Here is a 22,595-nt window from a genome sequence, read left to right as displayed (position 1 = left end):
TTGGTAAAAACTGGCAGTTATTGCAGGAACCTGCTTTATGCAAACAACATACGAAGAGCAAGGCCTCAGCACAATGTCCAACCTATGCTATTGTATGGTAATTTATTTTTTTTTGTCATTGTGGGGGCCAGATTTTTATCAGCCTTGAGCAATGGGAGTTCAGTTACTTCATGTATTGCTAACCCCAGATACAAACTGAGTCCAGGGTAATCCAGATGCTACCAAAAGAGATCTGTGCTTAATATGCTGTGATTATATATTATGCCGAATAATGTATTACACTAGAATAGGAAAATATAAATAATGAATACCTCATTTCTTTTATTTCTGAAGATATATAAATAAAGAGACTTCAATTAATTACTAATCAATCTATTCTTACATTACAAGGAATTTCTCACTTGCTGTAACAAAGCATTTTGTTTCAAAAATGCCAAATAAATGAAATTAAAGTGTGACTATCCTGTCACTAAGATCTCCACCTGAGACTTTTCTCTAACACTTCACAATCTCCTTCTGAGATAGGACACGTGATTCCCAGGCTTTTTGGTGATGGCCCCGTACCTCTGGGAATCTTTCCACACAAAAAATCATGGGGCACCCTCTTTATGGTCCATTGTTGACAAGAAAAGATGCTGTTACTTCTCCAGAAAATGTATTTAGGCAAGCGTTTGTTTTTAGTTATTTTTTAATCTTGTATTAAACAATGACAAATAAGTGAAAGTATAGTGTGACTATCCTGTCACTACGATTTCCACCTGAGACTCTTCTCTAGCACGTCACTATCCCCATCTGAGATAGACACGTGATGAACAGGCTTTTTAGTGATGGCCCAATACCTCTGGGAACCCTTCCACACAAAAAATCATGTGGCACCCTCTTTATAGTCAGTTGTTGACAAGAAAAGACACTGTTACTTCGCCAGAAAATGTATTTTGGCAAGTGTTTGTTTTTAGTTATTCTTTATCTTATATTCTTTAACTGCTTTACAGTGTCATTCGTTTGGTGGCTATGCTTATACGTTAGGCTTATGTTTTTTTGTTCACCGTTCAAAATACCAATGAAAGTTGGGATAATAAACTGAAAATATGGTAACACTTCACCACACACCTGTGCAGGAATAAAGGCTACCAAACAAGAGTAAAGACCAGCTTCATTAGCATGGCATTTCCAAGCAAATAGCAGCGACTTGCAATAGCTAAGGTATGCAGTTTAAAGAGTTTATTAATATGAACCGACACTGCAAAAGAATAAAAATAAAAATAGCAATAGAAAAGAAATTAGCAACATGTGATTTAGTGAATGATTTTGTTTCAGAACTGTATTGCTGCAATGCTTAAAAGTTATGTCTTAACTTTAGTCCATATATAAGCCCATCTTATTTTAAAATTGTGGGTTAGGACTCCATAGCAAGAGGCTTACAGGTGCTGCATCACTGTGAGCAAGCTACTGTGGTTGGAAGATGAACAGTAAAAGGCACTTCACATCTTTTCATCCAGCAGCTTGTTGAAACAACTGAAAGGAAAAATGTTAAATATTTTTCTCCTTCCACATTGACTTTTCTTCCTCAAACTGCAGCCTTAGAAAAATGGGAGGGGGAGGGCATGGTTGAATTGCTGTAGTTTCCCCCCAGAATTGATGCTGCATGATTTTTTAAACTCTGCAAATGAAACAAAATTCATTTCATCTGCTTTCAAATGTAGAATGCTATGACATTGATTAAAATGAAATTTAAGATTATAGACACAAATTATAATGCAAAGGAGAAGGTTGTCTACCACTCTCTGATTAGCTTCTGAGACAACTATTCCGATTTTTCCAGATGAACTTGCTTTGCCAAGTACTTCCATATGTCCTTGACTCTTTCATTAATTTACTTTCTTATTGAAATCTGCCTAGATTTTATGAACTACGTAGAACTCACCGTTCATCTTACCACATTCAAATTGCAATAAAGCTGTCACATGCGAATACCTGAAAAACTCTTTTATATTATTTACTAGTAATAAAATATGTTTAAGCAGTTAAATGCAATTTCTTTTGTTATTTCCTAAACATGCAAACCAAAATCATATAATACAGTAATGCAGGACAATAGCACACTAATATAGTGGGAAGTTAAATTCACAGATGAGCCAATAAAATAACTGTAATAAAATGTATTCTATGCATACCTACTTAATGGAAACCTTAGGATTAAAAGGGGAGAAAAGTAGTGGATTCCAAAAGAATCCCTGTCACAATATCACAGAATTTAAGTTATTTTTTCATGAGAATTTAAAGGAACTACTCCACCTTTCAATTCTTATGCCAAAACACAGTAACTAAAAAGAAGACAACACAGACTATTTATTATAGTAGAAATTAGGCTATCTATTCAGTAACCAACATTACTGGGAGCACTATGTGGACTAAGGTGTTCCTGACACTGAATCTAGTTTGATTTTCTACCTAATCATACATGAGCATGTTGTAGCTAGAATCATAGAGTCACAGAGTTCAAAGGGCCATCCAGTCCAACCTCTGCCATGCACCAGCACACTTGTATCACAAATAGACATGGTTAATGCTGATCAGAATTTGCAAATCCCCTTCAAAACATCATTTGAGATCACTAGTCAAAATCCAATTTAATGCTAACAAATGAATACTCAGTTAGCACACCTGCACTGGATGACAGCTTTGTACAACTAGTTCCACAAGCTCTTTCTTTCAGCAAGTCTGCCCAATAACATCATCTGTCCCACCCTTCTGCTAATTCTGAACATGTACTACAACTAATGCAACAAGGAGCACAATGCAACAAGTAGATACAGCGTCTCAGATATGATGGACACCTTGGCACCCAAGTTTTAATTTCTCAACAACGTATAAGAGATCAACAAGAATACGTAGACACCAATCTTGTAAATATATATTAATTGTAAGGCATTCCTACATATGACCACTTGAAAGTATGTCCAGTGCTTAATGGAACTTACTTCCTAGTATGCTTAGAGATTTAGATGGGCTTTCAATTTAAACAACTTCATCAAATGAAAACAGAAAAGTATTTATTTTTGCAAGACAACAGCATATGGGCCTTCCATCAACTTAAATGTTGATTTCAGCATAACATGAAGTGTCGGCTGCCCACATTTGAGTAGTGTAGAAAGTATGAAAATGACTACAACTCATTTTCCAGGATTTCTAAAGTGATCTTCTTTACAGTTGTACATACATCACTGTGATTATAAATGCAGAAGCAGGGACAGATGTATGGGTTTTATAAAATGTGTCAAGAACATTACAGATTCCAAGTACTGCCAGGGAAATAAATCAGTCAACTGGTTAAATTCTTCTTGCAGTTTAAGAAACAAATTATCTATTCCTGGCCAAGTATTTCACCAGCAGATCTACGTATTAGAAGAATGGTCTGCCATTACTTCCAGTGCTGCCAAGTGATGAAATTTAACATAATCCTACTTTACATATCTTATTTTCAGTGTTAACATTTCACATTGGGAAATACTAAATTCTCTTGGATCTGGGTATAGCCAGCCCTCCACATTTGCTGGTTTGACTTTTACTGATTTGATTATTCGTGGGTTTGATTAAAATTTTCTAAGAATCTCTAGGTCCTGCAGTGTGACACTATGGTCAACTTTTGCCAAAGTCTGGCCACAGAGTCACTCTAGAACAGGCCTTCTTAAACTTTTCCACTTGCAACCCCTTTTGGCTGAGAAATTTGTACCTGATATAAATTAGGTATAAAAATTAACTATTTACTAATAACAAATCAGCCTTTGCAAAGCTTGCTAATCAAGCCTGATTTTGCATTTTTGTGGAATAAAACAAAAACGTTTTCTGCAGAGTACACAGTTCAGAAGCCTTTTACTGTTGCCAAATTTTTCGTGACCCCAATATTGAGCTAAAGGAGCCCCATTTGGAATTAGGATCCACAGTTTAAGAAGCAGTACTCTAGAGGACCGAGAGATTTCTAGAAATTTGTTACCTTGGGAGGAAAGTAGATTTTTTTATAATGTGGGGGGGCACTTTGATGGGCACCGGAGCCTCTAGCCTCAGCAAATGGGAGGTCTGACTGTATACTAAATGTGCACTGAGGGATTTCTACTGGAGCCTTTGAGAAATGTGGCATATTCATCCATTACTCTATCCCCCCAGAAAAATGGGACTGCCTATATAATACCAAGCTCCTTGTTCCCTTTAACTCTAAATCTAATAGCAACAACATAATTGTTTTTCCTTTCCCCCACCCCAATTAACTACACAAAGCTAGAGATAGAAATTGTGTGCGAAAGCTTATGACTTGTACTAAAAATAAGTTCCTAGACTGAACATTGTTTGTAGTCTGCAGAAGATAATTCACTTTTGGTCTTCGTTTTGCACCTCCCCCCTACCCCCACTGCTTTTTTAAACCCATTATTTTGACTTTGATACTTTTAGGTAGATCTTAGTCTTCTTGTTCAAATCTAATTAGCCTAAAATCTACCCATTCTTATCCTATACAATTATTAAATACTACATTCCTGCTGAATGTATCACCCACCCAGACTTTACCGCCAATGATTATTCACTTTTAAAAACCACAATCCAACGAGCATAGAAGCACGTCAGAGTGATAGGCCAATTTGTCAAAGAATATGCATTAAACAACTGTGTCATCTGTTCATTCCAAGATGCAGCTTGGTGATGTCAGGCATACTGAAAAAATGGTCAGCATTTTTCTTGCTGTGTTAGCCATTTTGCAAATTACTGTGTAAGCTCCTAGATATGCTTTTAAGATAAATCTCTTCCTTGGTTGCTAAAGAATACATACAAAAACTAAAACACCAAATATCTTGGTTTTGTTAGAGATGAAGGAAAATAAATGGAACACCAACTTCTACAAGTTAGAAATAATAATGTGACATATTACAGTTGCTGTAATGAAATACAAATTTTGTAGACTACTCTACTGTTTGGGCTCAACACTCCCAACTGATATATGTATGTAAGTCAGCAATCATTCTTACCTTTCATCTAATCATTTCATTTTCCTTAAGCTATGTTCAAACCACACATTATGAGAAATATAAGGTGATTTTGCCACACAGTGATGCTTTGTTCAAACAGAAAAGACCGTTCTATGGCACCCAAAAAACCTATAACAGTTTGAACTTTTATGATTTAAAAATTACTTTATCAGCTAAATAAAACTGACATATGAATCTTTCATTCCAGGATGATGGAAAAAAAACATTTTAAAACATCTGAAGAAGGTCGTAATCGACACCAACATTTACCTTTTATTCATACGTAATTTGGTTCCATTTATGAATGATCATATTTGAGATTACTAGTTTGCAAGTAAATAGAGTACACCAAAAGCAGTTAGAAGAGTAATATGCAGGAGAAAAGTGGCAACCATAAATATACAGTGGGCCAAAATTTAATTGAACTAAGAACCCTAGAATGTCATAGTATTTTAACGTTGCTATTGAAGTTGCTGTGCGGCCTTACCATTCCTTCATGATTTTCAGTAAGAGTCACATTTATCTGATTTCTTGCCAATATATTCCTTTGCCAAAGGAAAAGGCTTCACCAAATGAATACATTAATGGCAAGCCCTATAATATTCTAATGAAACATTAAACAAAACCAGCCTCGTGAATTTTTTGAACATTTTTATTTAATGTATAGCTATAGGGGATGGACTTGTCCTTAAGCAAAATAAAGAAATTCGATAACACTGTGGATGGAGGTGTTAAGCCGAATGCTTACAACAACAACAACAACAACAACAACAACAACAACACATGGTATTGGTGAACAATATGATAATCTCGTGAGTAACAAATATCAATATTTAATTTCATACTGGAGGCTTAGCATTTAATTTTTAAAGAAAAGCATACCTGTCAAGGACTTAAAATCCAAATTGCAACATTCCAAACCAAGTGATTGCCTGTTCCTAGTGAGTTGTGTGCTTGTGTGTATTTGTATATTTATATTTTATTTACATCCTGCCTTTCTTCTAGGGCAGAACTCAAAGTTGCTCACATAAAAATATTCGCATAATGTCTTGTATGTCTTGTGTTTCTGTATTCATATCCTAAGCTCCAAAACTTTGGACACATTCCCCTTACAGATGCTTCAGTGGTGTTCTGAGTTCAAAGTGATTTTAGGTTCCTTGCCTGTCATGTAATCGCACAGACCAATATGACTCTTGCCTAGATATGGTTTGAGTTTGAACAGTATCCTTTCCTGTCTGCTGAGGTTCATAGATGACCCTTGAACTGGGAAGTATGAGGCTATTGCCAAGGGCAGTACTTTCTACTACCACTAATTAGGTATGTCAGAGGCCAAAAGGACAGACAATCCTGGGTACAGAAAAAGCATGCTAATGCTTATGAAAGCTGCCTGCAAGGAAGCCAATGAGGAGGATCACATGAGAGGTGGTTGGTTGAGGAGTAACAACCTGTGATTCAATCAACTACAGCTTATGTTTATGCAGTCCAGCAAAAGCCAGCTCATCCTTGGTTCATAATTTGCATAAGCAGTCTCACCAATTAGATCAACTGATTTAATCAGGTTTAATCAGCGCACAAGTCTATGTCACATGGTCTTCTGGACAGAGTAAAAAAGCAGTACCCTGGTCTAATTACAGTCCATAAAATGAACATGATTTTGTGCCAGTGGTATGATGTCAGCTTAAATTAAGCCATAAAGAAGCTTTGAATATGAAAGTAATAGTGCAACAGTCATTAAAACTAGCAACTTAGTTTCACCAAAGAGCAGCCACATAGTAGCCTATGAAAGTAGGTGTTTATGGTCTCCTAGACATCTTTTAGGAGACTAGTTGAGAGTAAAATATCATTCCTATTTTCTTCATCATGTTAATTATAACAATAAACGTCAAGCACAGAAGTACCCGTGTGAGTACAGAAGTGACACTTTTCTCCCTGGCCAGTTCTTATCTCTTCTGACCACTTTCCATTCCTCCAACACAATTTTTGTTCTTTCTTTTGAATCCTTGAAACAATTTGTTTTTGTTGTTGTTGTTTTTTTTTTAAAAAAAGAAAGGTTCAAAAAAAAATTACATTGCTACACATTATGGTTACTTTGGCCCTGGTTCAATGGAAGCAAAACATAGGGACTTTGTTTAACTGTCATATCTTTCATTTTGCATAGTTCTGCCTAAAACATCTTTAATTTTTTTTATCTTTTGTTATGAAATAATAAATATAGCAAATGGGATGTTCAATACTAAGAAAATTAAAAACTAAAATAATGTTCTAGTTGATATGTTCCAGACTGCTCAGTAAATGTCACAATGTAAGACTGCTGCTAAACTGAGGTTTTCTGCTTGAAAAATACTGAAACTCATCAGATACTTTTTATATACCTGTAGTCATATACTAAGGATTCCAGGCAAAACTTTTTCTAAGGAAAAAAATAGTATGTGATTGACTGAACCATCTTGTTTCGACTAAACACACTGTCTCTGTGGCCTTAGAAGCCATCCAGTTTGAGAAACACAGGATGTTGGAGCAATTGTTTTACTTCCCACATCCGGTCACCACTAATATACGAGATGTTTTGTAGCACTATCCCTCATTTGCACATTTCTTTTTAACCGTTGTTTCTCTCCCTTGAGACTGATGTATGACAAGTGTGTAGTCTCTTGCCATGCCTCCATCCCCTCCATGAACTGAATAACTCATTGTATATGTACCCATGACAATATGCAGAATCCCTGTTTCATACATCATTCCTGTTTCTGTTCTTATTTTCATTATTTTCAGATTTTTTAAAATAACTATAGGGCTAAAGTGATATAAGGCTATACCAGTTTAGCATCATGGCTACATCTACACTAACCACTTAGGTCAGTGTGAGGATAGATCGGTCCCGAGGCAACTAAATGCCGCATGCACTTATCTGGATTAACCTGGGATAAAATTGTTTAAGCACGATTCTGGTTGTCTCCTAATTAGACAGCTGGGACAGTTCCTAAACAAAACCGGCTGCAGCTTTCTTGAGAGCCATCCTGTATTTTCTGGGCTCAGTCCCCTCCCATGTCATGGCTGTCGCCTGCAGGGACACCCGCACCACCACCACCTACCTGTTTCAGGGCGATTTGGTAGTCACACACCAGATTTCAAAGAGAGAAATATGGATATTTTCCATTTACCAGATGATTACCTTCCAAAAGCCAGTATGCCCCAGCTGTCAGGTAGGTGAGGTGCTACATGGGGGAGGGGAATGCCCTTTTAGAGGCATGCCCAGCTGCACTAAACTATGTTTGAAATGGCCAAACATTGTGGACTCCCTGCCACATCCAAGGCACTTCAAGGAATCCCTATCAGGCCAACAAGTGGACTTGATCCAGTGTGCTGAATGCCGGATTGAGCCCATTTCAGGAATTAAGATAACTAATATACACATATGATATTTACTGTGGCCTGTATGGAAAATTACTAATACTTAAAAAAAACTTCATCCTGAAGTTGGAATAAAATGTTGTTTTTCTCATTTTGCTTTCCTTCCTAGGGACAAAGTATTTTTCAAAAACAAAAGTTTTTTCTAATAAAATAAGTACACTAGTGCTTTCCTCAATTTCTTGTTGCCATTCTTAACAAATAAATTCACAACGGCCTGACAATACTACATCTTATAAAAAAATAAAACTCAAAATTACAAAACATGAATTTTTTTTAGTGCATCCCCTTCAACCCCTAGGGAAAAGAAATCCAGAAGAAAATACACTATATAAATAAAACAATTTACCGGGAAGTCACTGCTTGCATGAATTCATCTAGAAGGTCATCATAAGCTTGGCCTCTGATTCTTTTATGTCTCAGCCCGATATACAGAGGATCTTTTAGCAGCTTCTGTTAACAAAAGAAAGAAAAAGAGAGGACAACAAGATCATCAGATTGAAGAAGTTGTAAGTTGCCTCATTTGAATTCAAAGAAAGACTGCATGAATGGATCTACTATATAGATTTAAACTTATAGTTGTCCTCTCAAGGGACCCTGAGCAGATCTCCAAATGATCATTTTTAGTATCTTTATCATATGCCAACATCCTCATAGGAAGCCTTGATACAAACTAATACAAAACTAATATACTTTTGTAGTGTGAATGCACCTGGAAAATGGGAATGAATGATAAAAGAGTTAGATATACGTAAGTGTATTCAATTGTATGAAAAGATTCAGACAAAAATATGGAAGCATCTTGCCTTGATCCTTTTGTATCACTCCTTAATGATGTAATACAGGAATTCATAAAGCTATGAAGTCAAATTTCATAGAGCAGGAATGCCTTTCCAATTGTGATGGAAAGATGGAAGAAGCAATTACAGAGTAGATTTTACATTCTGTTTTTAAGCAAAACCATTGGCTTTTAATTTCAGATGTCAAATCATACTGTATAATTTAAAAAATCCAAATACATTCATAACCCACTGCAAAAAGAAACCCCTCATTTTTTGAAACACGCACATCCCTACCCACATCAATATGTAATCAAAGTTTTATGCTCCAGAATACTCAAGAAAGTGTATTTCAAGATGCCTATGTATTTTTGTCTTTTTCCTGAAAACTAACCTACAAAAATTGTTTCAGAATTCCTCTTCCAACTTTAGGAAATGGTTTACAACAATCTATGCCTAAAGAAGTGATAATCTTCATCTTGTCAAATAATAGCAGTATCTCATTTCCATCCCCCTGATCCCTAAAAATGTGGCACACCATTCTGCCAAGAACTGAGTGCTACTCTCATAATGCATGGAAACATCCATGGCAGCAACAGACAGCAATGAGAAGCCACAAAGCCGGAGCTGGTCAAGACTTGAACTGTAAATAAAGGAAGCCAAGTATAAATCATGCATTATGTAAGAGAACAACATACAGTGCTACACCCTTCAATGGAAGATATACCATATCCGTCCGAGCCACTGTTCCATGAGAAGGTTGGAACTACAGGAGTAAAAATGCATGTACCAGCAATGGAAATCCACAGACATATAGTTTTTATACAAAATCTAATGCTCAAGCTTTTCAATGAGCATTTCAGGGAAAGAACCCAGACCATAAAAGATGGTGACTGATACCTCTTCCTCTAAGAAATCCCAAGGAAACAGGAGCATAAGCCAAGAATTGTTGCTATTCTTGAGATTCCAGAGTTGGGGGAGCTGTCCAGGCCAGGGATAAGGGCCTCAACAATAGAGTTGTCAATAGCGAACTCTCTTGCATGGATTATCATTTGACAAAGGAGTCCCAGACTGGGAATTAGGTGATTATGAATCCTCAGAGGTGTTGTAGACATTTCAAGAATGTGTACCATTGGAATTAAGTCCTTCCATGGGACAGACACAACCCAATTCATCCTACGCCCAAAGCAAACATCAGGGTAGACACCAACATCACCATCAGAAAACCAGAATATGTGTGCAGTTCTCATGATATCAGAAAATACCCATGCAAAACACAGGAATGTCCAAGACCTTGGGCAGCCAGATCAGTGATTTAAATATCCAGCAGATTATAAGACCTATTCAATCTGACTCAGAAATGTGGACAGAAAAATAATAATTAAATATTCCCTGAAGATTACTTTTTCCTGTAAATGCCCATCCACAGCAGTTTATATACGATCTCACCATCTAGCAATGATCCAAAAGCCCACATAAATCCAGTTTTGAGGAGAATTGTACCGGAGGGGAAATACCAGTGAGGGAAATTCAATTAAGCACCTCTTCCTCCTTCAGTCATCTCATGAACACCCAATTCTCAGTTATAGATTAACCAGTGTCTTAAGAAATGTGACAAAGGACTTACGTTTAAAAAAACCCATAAATATTTCGTTTACAGCGTTCTTTTTGAAGCCATACACTGGTTATGCCAGATAATATGAAAACCTAGAGCAGTCCTGCAAAGCTCCATTCTGTAATAAGTCTCATTAAATTAGTGAAAGTTGAGAATCAAATCATAAAGCACATACACTTGAAAACATGTGACTTCAATTTCTTCTTTAATTTAAAAAGTATGTCTATAGACTTGATATACCTCTAAATACCCTGGTTTTAATCTAGTAGTTCCTAACATAAGCAGAAAGGCATTTCTACTTATATAGCAGGAAAGGAAAATTTCTGCCACTCCACTTTCAATTAACCACCTGCTGTATCACAAAGCACATAATTCCCAAAGGTTCCTTCAACAGCAGGATCAACTTCTGAAGAACAATGGAAACTGCAGAGCAGATGAAAAGATCTTTTTTTAAAGCCACATTCTATAAACACTGCTTATAGTTCTCTTGATCCAATTCCTCTTATGTAAAGATGGGATGGGATATATAGCACAGGGAAATTATAGCTTGTTCATATTATAGTTTAAGAAGAAATTAAAACCACAAGTTTTGGTCAAACAGCAATTCCCTCCCAAAAATTATGCAGAATGGTGTATATAAGCCTCACACTGTTATTTGTTTAACTTGAACTGTGGAAAAGTATTAAAATAAATATTTCAAAACTAGATTATATGCACATTATTCACCTAGCAAGGCCTAGTAAACTGACTGAGATATAAACTCAAAAAACAGATATACTGTACTGTATATATCTTAAACAATATTTAATTACACAGAAGAATGGCAAAGAAAATGACTTCTTTTAGGCATCACATTGTTAAAGGCTCCAAGTAGGTTGTATTTATTTATTATTTATTTATTTCAGACATTTATATCCTGTCCTTCTCACACCCGGAAGGGGACTTGGGGTGGCTTACAACTGGCAACCATCAAAGCATACAGCCTTTAAATAGCCCTCAGTTACAAGGAGGAAAAGCATAATTCATTAAAAATGTAGCTACATTTCTTTTTAGTCAGCTAGGTAATTTATTTTATTTATTTATTTATTTAGTACACTTGTATACCGCTAATATCTCAGCCTGTGCGGCGACTCATTGCGGTTTACAACATATTTAAAAATACAATATTCACTTTAAAAATATAAAATAAAATATAAAAATACATACATATACATACATAGTATTGGGCCACCAATACAGACCGGAACATCTCATAGTTAAAGTCGTAATCCAATTCGTTATCCTTGATTGCTAGTCCATGATCAAAACATCATCACATCGGAATTAGTTGAAAACTTGCTCGAACATCCAAGTTTTCAGTTTTTTCCGAAATGCTATTAGCGAGGTGGCTGATCTTATTTCAGTAGGGAGGGCATTCCAAAGCCGGGGGGCCACCACAGAAAAGGCCCTATCTCTCGTTCCCGCAAGCCGCACTTGTGAAGCAGGCGGGATGGAGAGAAGGGCTTCTCCTGAAGATCTTAGGGTCCTGGTGGGCTGATAGGCCGAGATACGTTCGGATAGGTATGTAGGGCCAGAACCGTTTAGGGCTTTAAAGGTCAAAGCCAGCACTTTGAATTGGGCTCGGTAGCTAATCGGTAGCCAGTGGAGCTGGTACAGCAGAGGAGTTGTATGCTCCCTGCGCCCTGCTCCTGTTAATACCATGGCTGCTGCCCGTTGGACTAATTGGAGCTTCCGGGCCGTCTTCAAAGGCAACCCCACGTAGAGAGCGTTGCAGTAGTCAAGGCGGGATGTAACCAGAGCGTGGACTACCGTGGCCAAGTCAGACTTCCCAAGGTACGGTCGCAGTTGGCGCACGAGTCTTAACTGTGCGAATGCTCCCCTGGTCACCGCCGAAACCTGGGGATCCAGGCTCAGCGATGAGTCCAGGATCACACCCAAACTGCGAACCTGTGTCTTCAGGGGGAGTGCGACCCCGTCTAACACAGGCTGTAACCCTATACCCTGTTCGGCCCTGTGACTGACCAGGAGTACCTCTGTCTTGTCTGGATTCAATTTCAATTTGTTCGCCCCCATCCAGACCGTCACAGCGGCCAAGCACCGGTTCAGGACCTCGACAGCCTCCTTAGTAGCGGGTGGGAAGGAGTGACAGAGCTGGACATCATCTGCGTACAGATGACACCGCACCCCGAAACTCCGGATGATAGAAAACAATAGAACAGGGGCCCTCAAACGTTTTAAACAGAGGGCAGGTCACAGTCCCTCAAACTGCTGGAGGGCTGGATTATAATTTGAAAAAATACATGAATGAATTCCTATGCACACTGTACATATCTTATTTGTAGTGCAAAACCACTTAAAAACAATACAATAGTTATGAAAAATGAAGAACAGTTTTAACAAATATAAACTTATTAGTATTTCAATGGAAAGTGTGGGCCTGCTTTTGGCTGATAAGATAGGATTGTTGTTATTGTTGTATGCTTTCAAGTTGTTTCAGACTTAGGTTGACCCTGAGCGAGGGCCGGGTAAATGACCTTGGAGGGCCGTATTCGGCTCCCGGGCCTTAGTTTGAGGACCCCTGCAATAGAACATGGCTGTAGAACAACAGAACATGATAGAACATGGCTATAAGGAAATGTACGAATAACTGGAAATACAGATTTCTATATACAATTTTGGGGGGGGGGGGGGATAAACTAAAACTTGATTGAAAAGAGATCCCTAATATAGAAAACTAAAACAAATATAATCCTTAATACAGTTGATTGTCACTTTCATAAACTATCCCCTGTTCTTTGGAAAACATGTATTTTATCATGAAAATATTGTTTGCTTTCCACTTTATTGAAACTGATCTAACTTTCATGAGAGTAAGAAAGGAATTTCAAAAAAGTTTAAATCAAAAATATTTTCGATTGTTTTTAAAAAGTGAACCTGCCTGAAGATCTTTTGATAAAGCCAAACTCGTTTTACAAGTTTAACATATACAAGAAAAAAAGGTACGTCACTGGGTTTCACCATGTTTATTCCCAAAGGCTGCAACTATACATTCTGAAGATGGCAATTTAAGTATTGTGTTAGAAAAGTGTGACATATAAAATCCTGACAACTAAAGCTATGAAGTCTGTCATAATGCAAATCAAGGTTGTGAGGAATTGTCTCAAATACGTATACTCTCACATATAAGATACTTCATTATGTGTCTGAAGCGGGGGGGGGGGGGGAGAGACTAATTTGGACTCTGCTCATTTCTCAGAATCTGAGAAAGCGGGGGGGGGGGGGGGAAATCAAGGTTCACTCACCTGTGCACCTGCCCCCCTTCCAGCTATGGGGCTTCACTGAGCTGCAGGCTGTGTGAAGCCCCATAGATGGGTTTTTTTCCCACTGGGTAATAGGCATACCATCTTTTTTGTAGCCAAAAAAGGAACAAAAAGTGTGACTATTGTGCAGTAAATAGACGTTTCCCCAATAGACGTTTCTGGGTAACCTTTCCCGGTATGGACGTGTAGGCTCATAAAATGCGAGTTTGCTGAACTGAATCGCATGATATGATTCTTTACTAACCACATAATGCAGCTTCAAACTGTATTATGTGGCAGTGTAGATGGGGCCTGAGTTTATTTCTTCATCATTATAGAGGAAATCAAGGAGAATGGTTTCTGCAAATTTATTATGCAAGATCTTTTAGAACAGAAATCACAATAAAATTAAGTAATTTCTTCATTCACTCCCAAATAACAACTTTTTAAGCTATGAAGAAAGGTTTCCAGCAAAATGTGAAATAAGCCTATCTGTTATTATTATCAACATTTGTGCTGATTTGCCTAAGACAAAGCCATTTTTAAAGACATCACCTTTAGGAATATAGGAAACATTCCAAAACCACATTCTAAATAAGGTCTTTCTTTTTTTTAAAAAAAACTTACTTCATAATGGCTTGGCAAAACAGCAAGCATTGGCAGACGGCTAAATTTGCTTTCTGTGAATATCATGAAAAATTACCCATTATTTTGTTCTCTGCTGGCACAGTGCTCACCTTTCCAGACACAGGCACATAGCTGATTAATGATCTATGCAGATTTCCCCTCTTTCCTCCCCTGTGCTGGGAATTCACTTTAAAATGATTATTATTACTATTATTAAGCACATTGCCTGCTGAAATCAAAGCCTGTCCCACCTTTAACCTTGACATCAATATTACTCAACACCACAAGGGTGGGAAGAAATCCATCATTTCCCTCAATCCCTATTATACTTTCCTACTCAACTCAGGTTGGGTTTTTGTGTGTGTGTGTGTGTGTGTGTGTTGGTTTACCTTTGTGTTCCCCTAAGTGAATCATGTTTCCTATCTCTTCAGTTCTCTAATTTATCCCATATTCTGTGCTTTATCTCTTGATTCCTAAAACTATTGCAGGGCCTCTAAGTGCTAGGATGTTACCAAGAGTTGCATCTTAGCACTAGGACCGGTAACCTCTAGTTTGGGAATCAACTACTTACTCAAACTTACTTTAAATTCTCTCTCATGTCCTAGTAACTGCAATGTTCCCCTTACAGTTTTGGAAATTGAGGGAATAATTTCCAAAGTTTCTTCTGAGCCTTGTTATTTACACTGATTTTCCTAAATCGGTTCTTCTCAACAAAATTGTAGAATCATGACTGTCCCTGCTTTAGAAAGTGAACTATAAGATGATGTGCTACTTACTTTTATTTTGCAAGTATAAAAACATTCATTCTATTTCTTAAGTAAGATCACTAGGCACAATTTATGCACTCTATCCCAATTTGCAGCTTTAACTTTCATGGCAATATCTATTGCTATGGCCAACACACAATATCTGGCTTAGATACAAGGATAAGTTTTGATTTGTGAGTCAATGGCTTATCTCTAATACATTTGCTTGACATAGAGCTGAAGCCAAAGCTGCAACCAATTAGAAGCTACGATTTTAGATTGAGACTTCAGGCCGGCTGTGACAAATACACTTTATCCATTGTTCTTCTTTAGAGTTAAATTATTGAAAATATATAGTATGCTTTGAACTGAAACATGCAAGCGTTTAGGCCAATAAATCTAGAAACCAGAGCCAAGTACTGTCAAGATACACTTTCTCCTCTAAACCAACAGAGCCTTCTCTTTTCTGTAATTCATATACTGTATATGCATTGTTTTATGGAATTGCATGGGTGGAAGCATTTGACAGCTATCAATATTGCAAATATATCTATTGTCTTTATGCTGGAAAGGAACAGCTAATCCATAGCTATTATTAGGCATAATTGTGTTTTCATGGAGTCAAGAACACTGATATATGAGGGTCAGGCCGTGTGTATATATTAGTAAGACAGGAATATTTTCTCAGTATCTCATATTAAATAAATGTATCATATCTGGCATATGAGTTGAGATTTCAATACAGTAATTCCAAGAATTGAGAATCATATGTATACCTCTCATTGGAACTCTCATTGTTGATGTGACTTATCCAGTGACAGATATAGTCACTCCATGGAGTACTTTGCCCAATAATGCTCTACTGTGATCCTGTCTCTTTGCTTGTTCTGAAAAGCAGTAATCACAGTAGAAGATCATCCTGCCTCGAGCTCCAGGTAGTAATGCCACTGAACTTTCCATTGTTATTTTCTTGAAACTGGTAACAGGCAGTTAGTAAGCACCAATCCACTTGAAAGTTCAGCACTGCATCACTTTCACTTCCCTTCAAGTAGAAACAGTAAGTACACCTGAAGTGCTACCATTAATTAGGATGTCTGACCCATAACCTACTGAGACCCAGTGTGGTATAGTGGTTTGAGTGGTGGACTAGGACCCTGTAGACCAGGATAACTACTGGGTGATGTAGGATAAGTTGCACTCTCTTACTCAATGGTTGCCCATGGCAAACCTGCCCTGAACAAACCTTGTAGAGGAAAAACAAATGAGAGGGTCACCTTAGTCACCGTAACATGAAAATGACTTGAAGACACACAAAAACAATCCAAGTCTTCCCTGACATCAAGCTATGGCTTAGGGACCTTCCACATAGCCATATTATCCAAAATATCAGATACTGTGGGATTTCCTGCCTTGATATTCTGGGTTATATGGCTGTGTGGAAGAGCCCTTATTTATAATAGGAAACATATATAAATAAAATGAAACCTATCCAACATGTTTATGCTGTGTGCATGTATTTACTGATTCATCTTTTGCATCTGCAAAATAGCATATACATTTTAGAAACATATATTTGTGTATTGGTCTATGTTCTAACATGCAGATGTCCAACAATTAAATTCAGCCTTCTTGAGCAGCCCTTCTCATTGCTACAGAGAAGACAGACATCTGGCCACTCTATGTTCACATGCCACTCTCTTTTCATAAAACCGTTTTGATACACTTTGTTCTTTTGATTCATAAATTCCAAGTTTTAATGCATTTTATAAGGCATACGATCTGGTCTGATCTTGGAAAGTAAGCAAAGTTGGTCCTGGTTAATTTTTGGATGGGAGGCTGCCAATAAATACCAGGATCTGAGGATATACTTCAGAAGAATGAACTGACAAAATCACATCTGAGTGTATCTTGCATTTTTTTTAAAAAACCCTATACATTGATGGGGTTGCCATAATTCAACAGGTGATTTGGAAGTGCACACACCCATGAGAAAGAACGGAAGAAAAACAGCCACTGCAAAAATTCGCTATAACAAAATAAGGGCTTGGACTAGCAGTCAAAACCAATTGGAATGGGTAATAACAGGCTCAGAAGGCACTGGGAACTATTTAAAGGAGGAGGAACAACATTTTAAATATTCACCTATTATTTTGTGAAGCAGCCATCTGGAGCAACTCAGTTTTAACAATTTATGCCTTCAGGGTTACATGAAAGGCTTATACATCCAATATGTTATACATTAAGTACTGGAAGTACTGGAAATATAGCAGTATTTGGGTAAATGTATTGGTTAAAACAGAGTAAACTACAGTTCTTATACAATATCTTTTAACAAGAAAAAACTGCCTTGTTTGAGTTGTGTGCTTGCTATTTATGGAATCAAACGAGGATTCTAATGAATAGAGGGTTGAGGTTAGGGTTGGTTTAATGTATACTTCTTGCACTTCCTGATCCCAATGGGAATCCTAACATTCCCTAATGGAAAAGGAGGAGGAGGGGGAGGGGGAGGAAGGGGAAGGGGAGGGGGAGGAGGATTAAATACCTCATTTGATGCATGGGGGTGAAATATGTTCTTAAAAAATAATTTGCCGGATGAGCCAAGTATAGTTAGCCTTGCCCTCAATGCCAGGTAAATTTACTATCTTCTTTTCATCACAAGTTATATCACTGCAAGCCCCTCCATTGATGTCTTGCAGGATATCATATTTTCTTGTTGAAGTTTTATTTAAAATAACTCTTGAGAATTCATAAGTTTTTTTTTTATGTATGCAGCATCTTTGTTTGATGGTAAACAGGGAAAGACTAATCCAGAGAAATAAGAAAAACCACTTAGGCCAACCTTCAGAAACCTCTAGGAAAATATTTCGGAAATGTATTCATTTAAGTCACTAAAGTGTTGACAACTTTCTTTTTCAGACTCTAAAAGCTCACTTTATAATATTTAATGAATAGTGGTTCTATTGATTGTAGCGACCCAAATCCTGAATGGTTTGCAACTAGTAAGATTGTGTGTATTTTAGGATAGGCAGCTTAAGAGTCCAGCTGAGGCTCCCGTCAGGTATATGTACTTTGATAAGTACTTGGACTTGAATCTATTAGTAGCGATTTTCAGCATTTACTGTATGTTGCCTGTAAAGTATTGCCAAAGTAATTGAAACAACATGAGTACTCTTGCTGTTTCTGTAGGACACCTGAGAACAGAAGTTCCCTTTGAGTCGTCTCATGAAAGCTGCCAATATGAGTCAAAGTTGTGCTGGTGTGAACTAACTTTTTTCAACATGCATTTCAAAGCTCCAAAACTCCAAGTCAATTTATCTACCTATAAGGTTTCAACATTATAATGTTATATCTCTATTGATGTCATATTCATAGATGACTTTTTGCTAAAATTCTGGGGTTCAGCTACCTAAATCTGCACATCTGATGAACAGGAGTTCCAGTAGATTTTCTGCTATTTGGGCAGATGGCCCATTATGTATGGTGGGTGCGTGATGGATAGGCGGCAGCATAAAGACATAAAGAAGGAAAAGGATGAGGAGGGCAAGTCCAACCCAATCATGGCTATTTCTAAAACCTCTTTCAGCAGCTAGGAATTTTCATCAGCAGCACTGCATGTTCCAAGGGCCTAGAGAGATTCACAACATTTACACCCACCCCTACAAATGTGAAGGAAGAGATATTGAATATATTGGAATAGTGAAAGATTTCTCATACTTTGGCTCAGAATTGTGACTGTAGTCAAGAAAGTGAAAGATTTGGACCTCGAAGGGCATCTATGCTCTTGAAATATAAATTATGCCTGCACATACATGTTCCATATATATAAGCCAGGAGGGCCGGCAGCTGAATGGTACTTCAATACCAATGAGATAGCAAGTTCTGCAACACCTAAAGGTAGCAAGCTAACTTAAATGGCAAAGGCAGGACAGGCTGCAAGGCACACAGCACTTTGTCCAAAGCTCACAATTTTCCCTCACAGTCAGAATCTGCACCCTGAAGCGGTTGCCTCGCTTTATTTCAAAAGTGAAATCAGAAGGATGAGTCCCCAAGCTATTTCTTTCCAGGTTAACACAAGTCATGCAGCAGAGAGGCCGCATCTGTGTCTTGAGATACCAGTAAGGAAAGTCATCCCTAAATATTTGCTAAATCAAGGGAAAAGTTACACCGTCTGTGTAGAAGATCTATGAAGCCCCGAACTGGCAAATCTTAATTATACACATCCATCCCCTCCACAGAGCTATTGGACCTCAGAGAAGTTCATGAACTTATGGAGCCAAGTATTGAAAATACAATGAAAGCAAACTATTTTTGTAGTTCTAGCCCACAGTTTAGTTGCTTCACACTTGGGAACTCAAAACCTAGCTTAGATTCTAAAACTGAAAGATAAACTATGGTATATAATTTTTATGCTGATTCTATTTTCTCCTATAATTGCTACTTCACCTTCTATTCAGTGGTTAACCTAAACATTGATAAGACCTCCTGAATGCCTGTTCTCCCATCTGGGTGGCAACTGACTCTGCTGTCATCCTGAATCTTTACCATTTTGGAAATTAATCACAGTGGTTCCATCAAAATGATTCTCCACCTTCATATGGGGACTGTAACATTTTAAGAGAAGTCTGTACTGTTTGCCATGGGAACAGTTTATAAATCTGGCAAAACCAAACTATGAACTTTGAATCCTCTGATTTACACAAATTCTCTCCCTTGTACGTTTAGTGGGGACCGGGGAAAGACTTTTTATTCTTCTTTAAGATCATGAGATCTGTTGCTATTCAACTATTTCATGCCAAGATCTGCAATTTGTGTTGTTTTATTTTTTGTTACTATCCACATGCTTTAGCCACAGTAAATTCTAAGTTACATTGCACTTAGAGTAGTTGAGAAGTTGAAAGCTAGGGATTCATAGAAGATTCTTTGATTTTTTTTAAAAAGAAGGCAAACCAAAACTTAGTCAAAGAGAGTTTTGATTCTCATAAAGAACTGGCTGTTAGAGTACTGCTAGCATGGAACCGATATACGATCCCATCATTTAATCTAGATTTGCCACTGAACTTCTAAATTACTGATAACCCTTGAGCTAAAGAAAATATTGTAATGACCATTTACTACACTACAGCTATGAATATCTGAGATATTTCCAACCACTATGGCTGCCAAAGCTTCAATTTTGCATGACGTAAAAGATTAATAAACGCTGGGAAGAATGATTAAAATCTCTCATTTACTGAAAACAATCTGGTGCCAAATTCCCAGGAAATGAATTAATCTCGCCAAATTTTCTGGCATTATCAACAAATAGCATTAGCATAACACAATACAAATGGCAAGTGAAAATCAAGAAACGCCAACAAAATTTTGTCATCATTCTGACTTTAAATAATTGTAATTAAACACCAATAAAATAATAGGTCTGTTTTATAATTTTTTTGTTATAATTCCGTTCCCCCCCCCCCTCCGCACACACACACCAAAACAAAACTTTTGCAAGCACCAGAGTTGTGGTAGTTGCTGTTATATGCCTTCAAGGCATAGAATCATAAAGCTGGAAGAGACAAAGGGCCATCCAGTCCAACCCCCTGCCATGCAAGGACAGACTTATGTGTGAGCCACCTATCACACAGTTTTCTGGGGCTGTATGTGATACACCCAGGATCAGCCAGTGGGTTTCCATAGCCAAGCAGGGAATCCAAAATTGTTCTGCAAATGCAAATTCATAGTCAAATGGTCAAATCACTGGTTCTCTATAGTACTAGGGAAGAATGTATAATTCCGAAGGTTCTTGCTTTTGTAATGTTCTCCTTGGTTCTTGCTATTTGTCCTGCTAGTTTTCAGACTGCAGTTTCTAATAGAATGCAATACTAATAGTAAGGTCAGCCAACCGAAAGAGGCACAAACCATTGTATCACTTCTCCACCCTAGCATTTTATTCTATTGGAGATAGATAGAAAGATAGATGGCCACAGACATGTTAATAACTTTGATTGCTTGAGAGCTGATGAAGCGCTGTGTCTAAAAACATGATCTGGAAAACTTTTGACAAATTTATCATAGCAGCTATTAACTAATTATTATCATCAACTTCAGATATTCACTGTCTGTGAAGGATATTAGCTTGTAACAATTGTCAAATATTGGCAGACTCCAAATAGCAGATTCCCCTGATGCAGGCCCGTAGCCAGGATTTCGTTTCGGGGGGGGCTAAAAAATTTTCAGGGGGGGTTTCGGGGGGGGCTGGGTTTCGGGGGGGGGCTGAGTCTGAGTGAAAGAGGGTCTAGCCTAGCAAACCTTTTGTATCATTACCCCAATACCCCCATACATATGGGATATATTGAGAATGGTGATCAAATCATGATATTAATAAACATAACAGTTTAAATAATGCACCACTAAGGCCTTTTCGCGAACCACCATGAGAATTTCGGGGGGGGCTGAAGCCCCCCGAGCCCCTCCCCTGGCTACATGCCTGCCCTGATGGATCTGCTTCTGTCAACAGAACTCTATCCAGCAATCCCATCCTCTCCCCAGACTTGCTCCAAATGACTGAGAAATTCTGTATAGGAGACAAAGCTGCATCAAAAGGGGAAGGAAAGAAAGTTCTATCATGCTGACAGCTAAGCATTAGGGCAATGTCACTTCTGCTATCACTATATAAATAGGAACTTGCATTAGTTGTAAACAGCAAAAGTCCTGATTATGCAGAAAACATTCTCTTTTGTTTAAATGATCTGCTTTTTCAAAAGATTAGCTGAATTCCTGTTATTGGATGACCATGACAATTTACTTTTTTGGTCTTTACGGAAGACTGAATTTGTCTGCACAACAGACAAAGTTAAGTGTTTGGAAAGTAACATCCCAATCAACAGGCAAACTAGCATTTTATTTGAAAAATTCTATCTCGACCACATTTAACAATATAAATCAGAAGTATTTGCAAATCTGAGTGTAAATCTAAAAATGTACAATACAGTAGAGCTATGGTAATATTAAACCATGCTATACTTTACGCATATAGAAGTATACAGTGATACTTTATAAAAGACATCTTGTATAAATAAAATAATTACAGAAGCAGGAAAAGTTATAGAAAAATAAATGAAAAC

The 22,595-nt window shown here is 37.5% G+C and overlaps 1 protein-coding gene across 2 annotated transcripts in view; it reads right to left on the bottom strand.

Moving 5' to 3' along the window:
* The window catches only part of ME1 (malic enzyme 1), a 140,945-nt gene that overhangs the window by 65,522 nt on the left and 52,828 nt on the right, over positions 1-22,595 (bottom strand). For both annotated transcript variants that reach the window (XM_060752974.2, XM_060752975.2), the window contains exon 6: positions 8,773-8,876. In XM_060752974.2, the coding sequence (XP_060608957.2) occupies positions 8,773-8,876 (104 nt within the window). The remainder of the gene's footprint in view (positions 1-8,772; positions 8,877-22,595) is intronic.

This window comes from Anolis sagrei, chromosome 1 (genome assembly GCF_037176765.1).
Source record: "Anolis sagrei isolate rAnoSag1 chromosome 1, rAnoSag1.mat, whole genome shotgun sequence".
Classification (NCBI taxonomy): domain Eukaryota; kingdom Metazoa; phylum Chordata; class Lepidosauria; order Squamata; family Dactyloidae; genus Anolis; species Anolis sagrei.
This window is presented reverse-complemented; position numbering and strand designations above follow the sequence as displayed.